Below are 9862 nucleotides of genomic sequence, written 5' to 3' on the forward strand. Positions count from 1 at the left end.
CAAAAACCCCGAAAAGCGTGTAACATCAGGTTACTTGAAATCTATGTTGCTCTACACTGAGGTCTTATGAAAATTCCACAATCTCCTTCATTTCTACTCATGTCGTGCCCTCCCACAGCATCCTCAAATTTACTTGATGCAGCTGTATTCCTTTTTCTAATAATTTTCTCTTCCTGTCAAAGCACAAAGCATACCAATATGGTCACACACTGTAATACAGCTCCGTAGATTTTTTGTTATTGGTAATAAAATGTAGAAGTAACTGTTTTTCATGGGGAAAATTCTAAATAAATTTTCCAAACAGACTCTGATTTGATGATTAATAAAAGAATAATTTGACATTTGTTAACTTTTAAAAGTATGGGAGCAAAACTCATTTTCACGTGCCATGTTAATTGGTATCTATTCCTTTTGATGAAAAGAAATCCCATCCATTTATTCTTCCTCAGTTTAAAACAATCACATCCTCTCTTGACCACAAGTTTAAGTCAAATAACACTTTGTAAATAACCGTGTCATTCCTCAGTTTTTGATATAACCTCCAAACAGAAGTTTCAAAAGAACTCTGACTAGCAAACACATCACTGTACTTTAAACAGAGTGATGTTTTCTATCCCATTCTTCAGGGAGGTTAAAACACGCACACACAGGCAAGGATCATCACTGTAGACAACAGATTCTGAGTTTATTAACTATGTAGGTAGATTAAGCAACGCTTGCTTTTAAACTAACCATAAATCAAATGGAGTCTCTTTCTTAAATGACTCACACTACCATGTTACCAACAGATATTTAAGGGAAAATAAGAAAAGGGCTACATGTTTTGAACTGTGCTTATCGAAAATCTACATCTAGTCACTTTATATTTTAGGAGATGCCTCTTACTGAGATAATCAAGATACTTTACAATAGGGAATTTAGATTTAATTATCAAACTTTAATACCACGTTATATAGGTCAAGTGAGTATGTGTGTCCTTCTCCGGAAACAAAGGGATTCAGAGTAATAGGATTTCAGATTTCATAGTAGAAAAAGCAAGATATGTTTTGAGAATGTCATTTACTGTAACACAAATCAATATTAAATGCTTTATGCAGGAAGAACACTTTCAGAAAATGGGCCCTAAAGCTTTCTGGGATCCGACCCTAATTACTAGAGCAGGCTCTTGCCGTTTGTCTCTCTCTTCAATTATTTACGGGGCAAAAAGAGCCAAATGGCATTGCATTAGCTGTATTAAACGCTACGTACTTGGTTTCTAACTTACTAATGGTACATAAAAATTACTAAGGTGAATGTGCTTGTAGGAACATGGCCTTTTTCCTTCTACACCTGAGTGTATATATTTATTATTCATATAGTTAAGTGTTAAATAGGCTGTCCTTCAGCCACCCAATGCTGCATAATTTAAACAAGTGCATTAAACATATATGACATCTAAAAGGTAGTACATTGATTACTGATTATGCCTCAAAATTTCTTGGAACAACTTATATTTACAATGTAGCTTGCAAAAAACAAAAACAAAAAAACAAAACATACACCACCCTCCAGTCCCTGAAAACAAATTTATGGAGACCACACAGAAATGAATAATGGGTATCCTTGCTGCTACCATCTTGCTGCTTTCTAGCGACCCAAAGTAAAATATGAATTGGAGGGAGTGAAAATGAGGCCCTTGAGTGCTAGGAAATTTCTGGTCTCTATGCCGACAAGAGTCCTTTTTACATGGACAAATACAGAGCTATGTTGTGCGTAACATGGACCACACACACTGTAAGAAAAGCTTATCAAGGATGAATCAGAGATTCTTTGCACCAGGCCAGAGGTGCCCGCTCCCAGCAACCAGGGCATGATTACAACCTCCGAAAGAAAGTTCAGGCACTGCATCCATACTTGATTCTTTTGTGATCTAGAAGGGCATCCACCTAGAGTCGTGATAGGAGATGCTAATTGCTGAAGAACGCTGGCGCAGCCAACTTCCACCTTCCCAAACTGTGGAAGAAGCTTCCAAAGTAGTGAAACCCTCTCTTCATGGACTCTCTCTATATTTTTTAAATGAGTCTAGGAGGCATCAAATTCTCGTAAAAATAATATAAGCCCACTAACCAAGTACCCAGGGTCCCTAGAAAGCCAGTCGCAATTTGTACGGCTACACGTCATCCTCTGTGTTACCCAAGAGTCTGCCAAGGCCACTTTTGAAAAAGCGCCATTGGATATTGATCCGTGGTAAATATATAAGGTAGTATTTTTCTAAACTAAATACAAAGTCGCTTCCTCCTCTGCACTGAAATCTGCCCATTGTCCTTCCGTCGCAAAAGCTACAAGGATGATTAAAAACGGACATCAATGAACGCTGAGTGAACTTTGGCCACTTTTCTACCCAAAACACCAGCGTAAAAGTAGAAATCAGTAACCAGGTGAAGTGCCACACCGCACAAAGATCAACGCGAGAGGGGGGCGCGCGGGGCCGGAGGCGGGGAGTAAAGCGTCCCGTCCCCCACTCAAGCCCCAGACGTCGCGCGCGTGGAGGCTGAGGGGCGTCCCCCGGGGGGCGGGAGGCTCCGCGCCACTCCGAGGGAAGCCGAGAGTTTCTGCTCGCAAGGCGAGGCCCAGGAGAAGGGGTCGAAAAGCCGCGCCGCCAGCGGGTCCTGCTGCGGGCCCCAGGCGTCGGCGATCTAGCAGCCAGCGCGCGGCGAGGGGCTCCGCGAGGGGCGCCGCTCGGCCCCGCGACCCTCCCCACCTCCCAGACCAGGAAGGGGCTGGCGGCTCTTTCCTGTCTAGTCTCTCCCCCCGCGGCTTTCTGTAACCCGATCCCCGCACTACGCTCCCCCGGCAGCCGCCGCCCCGCGCGCCACCCGGCTCTGCCCAGGCCAGCGCTATAGTTAGCAACCTTCCATCAACTCCGCCGGGGGCAGCGGGGGCCCACCGCACGCCCCTCCCCGGGCCGGTGCCGCGCGCGTCCCCGGCGCCCTCACCCTTGGCACCCTTTTACCTTCGCTTGAAGATACTGGGGGTAGTAGTAGGTGGCGTACTGAGGGTACATCTGCTGTTTCCACACTTTGCCCATGAAGCTGGAAGGGAGCCTGCGGTGCAGGGTCGCGGGCACTTTGGGGTTTCCAAGTCTCGATTTCTCCTGCCTCTCCCTTTCCGGCGGCGGCGGCGGCTGCCGCTGCTCCACCTCCCAGCCGGGACAAGACGTCCTCCTCCTCCTCCTCCTCCTCCTTCTCCTCTCAGGCAAAGAGAAAGAGACTGCAGAGCGCAGAGGGCACCCCGAACAGGGCGCTCCCAAGGAGTTGCTTCCCGGAGACCGACTGCTCCGGGGCTGCCAAAGGCTGGCGCGCTGGCCGCTCCGCTCCGCTCCGGCGAGCAGGCTGAACGGGTATAGGAGGTGATCAATACAAGTGGAAAGTGCGGCGGCGGCGGCGGCGGCGGCTGCGATCGGTGCCAGGCGGCATCTGGGGTGGGTGCGCCGGATTGGGAGAGGGGAGAGGGGCAGGCTTGCCGAGGCCGTGGGGGAAGGGCGGGCGGGGGCGGGGCTTGGGCGCAGCGGAGCCGGGACCCGCTGGAGGTGAGGGCTGAGTTTTAACCACTCCTCACCTCCCAGGCTGGCGGTTGGAGGCGCAGAAACCCTGGGAGCCCCGATCGCTTTGTGTTGGAGTTGGGGGTGGGGGAGATTTGGAGGACTCAGCTTAAGAACTGCAGAGTGGACTCCTCCTTTGCTCATGAGTTTATATCTCCGTAAGGGGGAGGAGAGGTAGGAGAAAGAGGAGGAAATCTGATTAATCTCTCACTTCCCCCCTCCCAGTGATTTTTTTTCACAAGGGAAGAAAAATGATTTAGTGCCCAACCACAAAGCTGGAGTCGGGACACCTGGGTTCCCCTCCACCCTCCGGGCCACCACACTGATTTCCTAGGTGACCTTGGGAGGGTTAGTGTCCTTCAGTTTGGTTTTCCTAGATGCGAGAGGTGAAATTATGCCCTCTACACAAGGGGAGGCAAAGCTCGCGCGCGTGTACGCGCGCGCGCGCACACACTCACACACACACACACACACACAAATACACACACCCCTCACAACAAATAGAGGGATCCTTGTAAAGGGGAGATGCCGCTGAGGCAGAATGTTATTATTAGAGGACACAATGTAGACATCAGCTTTTCTCTGCCTTTTCCTAATGCTGCCAGACAGTCTGTCAACTCCCACTCAGGAGCGAGGAAACTCCCTGAGTTTGGAATATTTTAAGGCCATTTTGAAAGTCACGCTGGCATATTGTTGCAGTGTGCTTCAGTGACATATAAAATCAATCTCTCTCTCTCTCTGCCTCTCTCCATCTCCTAATTGTCACAGCACTAGACAGCCCCAGACAGCAGTGGTTCAGTTCGCTACATAACTAGATATAATTTAATGGAGTTAATTGGTCCTTGAAGCTGCCTGTAGAAGACTTTTATAGGCTAGCTCAAAAAGAGATAATACCAAAATGTACAAATAGGATGAGTAAGAAAGCACCTCCACACTAGAGTTCTTGTACATCTAATAAAATGAAAAATGAATTTGTTATTAAATAGACCTTGATTACTTTGTCTTGTCATTTCGGTTTTCCCAAAGTCTGTTATCTTAACGGCACAAAAGTAAACCCAACTCAAATGGAATGCATGATTTTGCTAAACAGTTACACTTTTATATGATTACATTTCAAAACAAGTTTAGTAAGATACTTTAAAATAATGAAATAGTAAGCTGAAACCTTTATAATCTTTATATGATTTAGACGAACTTCTAGGTTTTACATTTTGACAAAAAATAAATAAGTTTCTATGAGAACATTTTGGATGCACCAGGTGGCAACTCATGCTCTCCTTAAAAAAAAAAAAAAAAAAAAAAAATTGACAACCTATGTGAAATCCTATACAAATACTAGTATTTACTAAGCTTCTGCTACATCCTGGGCACTGTTGAGGTTAATGTTAATCTGAAGGTTGGAGTGGTTAACTGTCTAGCAGGAGAACTTAAATAGTTATTTATATTATATCATTGTGGGACCCTTTAATGTTTTTGAGCAGAAAATTGACATTAGCTTGTGCTTTAGGAGCCTACGAGGACTAGGAATGATGGTTTAGAGGAGTGACTGAAGGAAGAGAACAAAAACAATCTGAGAAGTTCTAGGTTTGAGATAAGGGAAATTATCAAATTTAGACTGTTCTACATTTTTCTGGCTGATGAAAATTCAGCCTGTTTTAGAGAGCCCAGAAGCATACCCACAATTATGTAGACACTTGATTTATGACTGAGTTGGTATTGCAGAGCAGTGGAGAAAGAATGAGCTTTTCAATAAATGATTCTGGGTCAATTGGCTATTCATATGGAAAAAAATGAAATTGGAGCCCTGCCTTACAAAAAGGGAAGAAAAAAAGCTCAAGTGAATTAAAGACCTAGATTTAAAAAACAGAACTATAAAGCTGTTAGAAGACCATATAGGGAAATATCTTTATAGCCTTGAGGTAGGAAAAGATTCTTTAATAAGGTGACCAACAGTGCAGGACTGATCAATTCGACTATATTAAAATTCAGAACACTGATTCATCAAAGGATTCTATAAAGAAATGAAAAAGCAAACCACAAAAGTTATTTGTAATCCATATAACTACAGAAGATTAATATAGAGAATATATAAAGAACTCTTTGAAATCAATAAGAAAAAATAAAACAACTAGTAAGAATATAAGCAAAAGAATGAATGTATGTATTTCACAGAGGAGGAAGCACAAGTGGCCCTATAACATATGAAAAGATCCTCATGCGCAGTATTAAAGGAAATGAAAATTAAAATAAGATACAATTTCACATTCACCAAATTAGAAAAAATTAAGAACTCTGAAAATATTAAGAGTAGGTGAAGCTGTATAAAAGGAGAAAATCTCAAAAACACTGCTTACTGGATGAAGTATAAATTGGTACAACCCCAGTTCGGCATTACCCAATCTCATTTGCATGTATGTTATGACACAGTAATTCTACTTGTAGGAATACGCTTCAAAGAATTTTTTTATATTTGTACAAAGAGATGTACAGTAATGTTCATAACATACTGAAAATAACTAAAACGTCTATTAACTATAGAATGGATAAAAAGGTTGATGTCTATGCATACAATAGAACAGTTTGCAGCAGTGAAAATGAATAAACTACAGCTAAAAGCATCAACATGGATCGTTTCAAGACTGATGTTGAAAAACAAGTCAACATAAAGCATAATTCCATTTGTATGACCTTGAATAACAAAAAATAACCACTAAATTGTGTAAGAACAGGTACATGGGCAGTAAAAAAAAAAAAAAAAACTATGGAAAAAAAGGAGGCTTATTACACAAAATTAAGAATAGTGGTTACCATTGAGGGAGAGGAAGGGGGATGTTCAGGGAGGGCCGAAGGGAACTTGTAGAAATGGTAATGCTCCATGTTTTGCAGTAGGTTGTAGAGCTATGAGAATGAACTTCAATATTTTTCTTTAAGTGGTTCATAGATTCTTTTGTATGTTTGCTGTATTTTAGACCACCACATTTTAAAAACAAAACTCAACTTTTAATTTTAATCATGATCATTTTTTTAAATTATTTATTATTTATTATTTATGCCTACAGCACCCAGTCTTCCTAGGTGTTCTCCCATCCAAGTACTAACCAGACCTGACCTTGCTTAGCTTCCAAGAATCAGACATTAGGCTTGTTCAGGGTGGCATGGCCGTAGAATGGCCTGTGGCTCTACTGAGGTGTGAACCTAGGACCTTCTGGGTGTAAAGTAGACATGCTAACCGCTGCACTATGGAACCACATCCTCATTTTTCAATAAATGCAAAAACAGAAGAGAATAAAATAATAACTTCTTTATTCCCGACACCCAGCTTCCACATTTATTAACATGTTGTCATTTATCTTTCACACACACAGAGACACACATTTTTATCTTTCTGGAGCATTTTAAAGCAAACCCCAAAAATCGTATCATTTTACCTGTGACATCTTAATATCTACCTCTAACAAATAAGAACTTTTTAAAACACAATATCATTCTCACAATTAACAAAATTGACAGTTATTTAAGATCAACTAATACCTAGTTCTTGTTCAGTTTTCTCCAATTATCTAAAAATTACTTTTTGTAGTTCATTTGTTTAAATCAGGATGAAACAATGCCCATATGTTAAATTTCGTTGATATATCTCCTAAGCCTCTTTTAATATATAAAAATTCACCCAAACTCACTTTTTAAATAGCTATTTATTTCTGAAAGAAACCAGGTCACTTGTCCTATAGAATTTCCTACATGGCTGATTGCAAACTGGTGGTGTTTAAAGTGATGGTTATATTACATGCAGGTACATTTTTTTAGGAAAGAATACTTCATAGATGGCGTTGTAAACACATAGTTGATATGATGTGCATCATCACGTTGCCTCAGGAGACACATGATGTCTGATTGTCTTTTAATGGTGTTAAGATTGCTTAAAAAAAAAAAAATTCAGGTAATATCAGTCTGATTGATCCATTAAAAATGTCCATGGGATGGACCTAGAGGTTATTATGCTGAGTGAAAAAAGTCAGACAGAGAAAGGTAAATACCATATGATTTCACTTATATGCGGAATCTGAGGAACAAAAAGAACAAACTAATCAAAAACAGACTCACAAATATAGTGGACAATTTGGTGACAGACAGAGGGGAGAGGGTTGGGGGGCTGGGAGAATGGGGTGAAAGATTAAAGAAGTACAAATTAGTAGTTGATAGCTGGGCACGAGGATGGGGAGCATGGCATGGGGAGTGCAGTTAGCATTGGTGTGATGGCTGGGGGGCGGCTAGGGGAGGGAGGGAGCAATTGGAATTGTTTTATGAACAATATAGATATCTAACCAATGTACTGTAGACTTGAAACTAATTTAAATAAATTTATATTTTTTTAAATGTCCATAGTTTTAACAGTCATTTATGAATGTTACCTCAATTCATTATTTCATTAGAGGTTACAAAATTGTGGTTTTTATAATTTTGTCACTACTTCTGCACTTATTAGTTGGAAATTGTCTGTGGAGAAGAACTTTCTCTTTTCAACTCCTTAGTTAACTTGAAATACAGTTAACACAAGAAAAGCAGAATAAATTTTCCCATTTATCAATTTTCAGAATAAAGAGTTGATGCCATAAGGAAATTCCAAAGCTAACAAGTTTTAAGTAACATTCTGAACTTTTGAGTTTTTATATATTTGATTTGTTTCAATCTATTATGGTCATTATTCTTGTTGTTGCTTAAATTGTCCCATCTTCAACCAATGGGGGATCATTTGAATTGGTTCCTGTGTCTTTTTTACCAAGCCCCAATAGTCTTTGATAGATTTTTTTTGCTTTCTAGTATGCTAAGATTGTCCCAGTTTCTTGTGAAGTTCATGTCCAAGCCTGGATCAGCTATTCCTCTAGAAATCTACATCAGCTGTTTCTTTAAAAAAAAAAAAAAATTAATAATAACAAAATATTTAAAATGTGTTTTTCATACTTACCATATTTAGAGGAAGACACTCATGAAGGATTCTTAATGAAACTTGTGCCAAGATGACCCCTAGGAGAGCATGAGCCACTGAATAATATTTTTGCAAGAGAAGTTATACCTTTATACCTTCACGAACATTTTAGAAGCATCCTCTAGTACAGGACATTGGGGATACAGTTGCTTGGTGTTCACCTACATGGAGCTTATGATCTAGTGACAGAAACAAAGATTAAATAATGGTAAATTGTGATAAACTCTATTAAAAAAGCAACAGTGTAATGGGATTAGAAATTTTCAGTAGAATTATCAGAGAAAATCACTTGGAGGAGACATGATGAATGAGAATGGTCAGCCATAAGAATCTTGTATTGAGTGAAAAGTGGGGAATGTGTCCCTGCAGGAGCAGCAGCAAATTAGACTTTGAAGCAAAAATTGTCTCACCCAAGATCTCCAACCTGGTTTCAATTATAACTAAAGGTAAACTTTTTAAATTATAGTTAATCAAAAGTGGATGAAACAAATTAGCATTGATTAATACCTTTGTTCTGTTGCCATCTGCCTGGGAGTATTGAAATAATGGAAGGATAAAATTAGAAATTTTGCTACAAAAGCTCCTGTGCAAGTGCATCAGTGAATTGGAAATGGGATTTAGGTTTATTAAAAAGACTGAATGCAGAACTTGGAGAATTATTGACCAGTGAGCATTCTTACTTCCACACTAGGTAAGTAGACGATATCTGTAATATGTTTACTGAACACTTAAATCAGAGAGGCCACATAGTTTTTTAAGTGATTGTGACTGACATATATGTTAGAGTTCTTAGAGGGTTAAACAAGAATGTAGATAAAAAGGAATGAGTTATAATTTATAATGAAATTTTGTCATGAATACAGAATTGTTTTAGTCTTCAGTGAAGGTTATGTATAAATCTTCTAACCTGTCTTTTCTCACATATTTATCCTCAGGCCATATTTTGTGGAAACCTGTCTTAAGAAACTAAAATCTCATTTTCTTTATAAGTGGTAATATACTTTAAATGAAACAGAAATTTTAAAAATATCAGAATACGTCCCTATCCCTCACCAAAGTTTGAGAAACACTGTTTAGTTCACACTTTTTGTCACAGCTCATAACTTCCTGACCAGACCCTTTCCATTACCCAGATTTATCTCTTCTCCCTACCTTACTTACCTCTTGGGTTGTAGTTCTTTCCTCCCCTCTGTGCCTGCTCCTTCCAACCTTTGCCATGTTGTACAACTCGAACTAGCTTTGACTTTTTCTGATCCATCTGCCTATAGTACCTTTTATCATTCTTCACTTTGCCC

General features: G+C 40.2%; 1 protein-coding gene across 5 annotated transcripts in view; it reads right to left on the bottom strand.

Moving 5' to 3' along the window:
* Positions 1 to 3739, bottom strand: part of RBMS1 (RNA binding motif single stranded interacting protein 1) — a 196781-nt gene extending 193042 nt beyond the window's left edge. For all 5 annotated transcript variants that reach the window (XM_015596575.2, XM_015596578.2, XM_015596576.2 and 2 more), the window contains exon 1: positions 2993 to 3739. In XM_015596575.2, the coding sequence (XP_015452061.1) occupies positions 2993 to 3724 (732 nt within the window). In that variant the 5' untranslated portion in view covers positions 3725 to 3739. The remainder of the gene's footprint in view (positions 1 to 2992) is intronic.
* Between the last annotated feature and the right edge of the window lie 6123 nt (positions 3740 to 9862).

Source organism: Pteropus alecto, unplaced genomic scaffold (genome assembly GCF_000325575.1).
Source record: "Pteropus alecto unplaced genomic scaffold, ASM32557v1 scaffold3, whole genome shotgun sequence".
Lineage (NCBI taxonomy): Eukaryota > Metazoa > Chordata > Mammalia > Chiroptera > Pteropodidae > Pteropus > Pteropus alecto.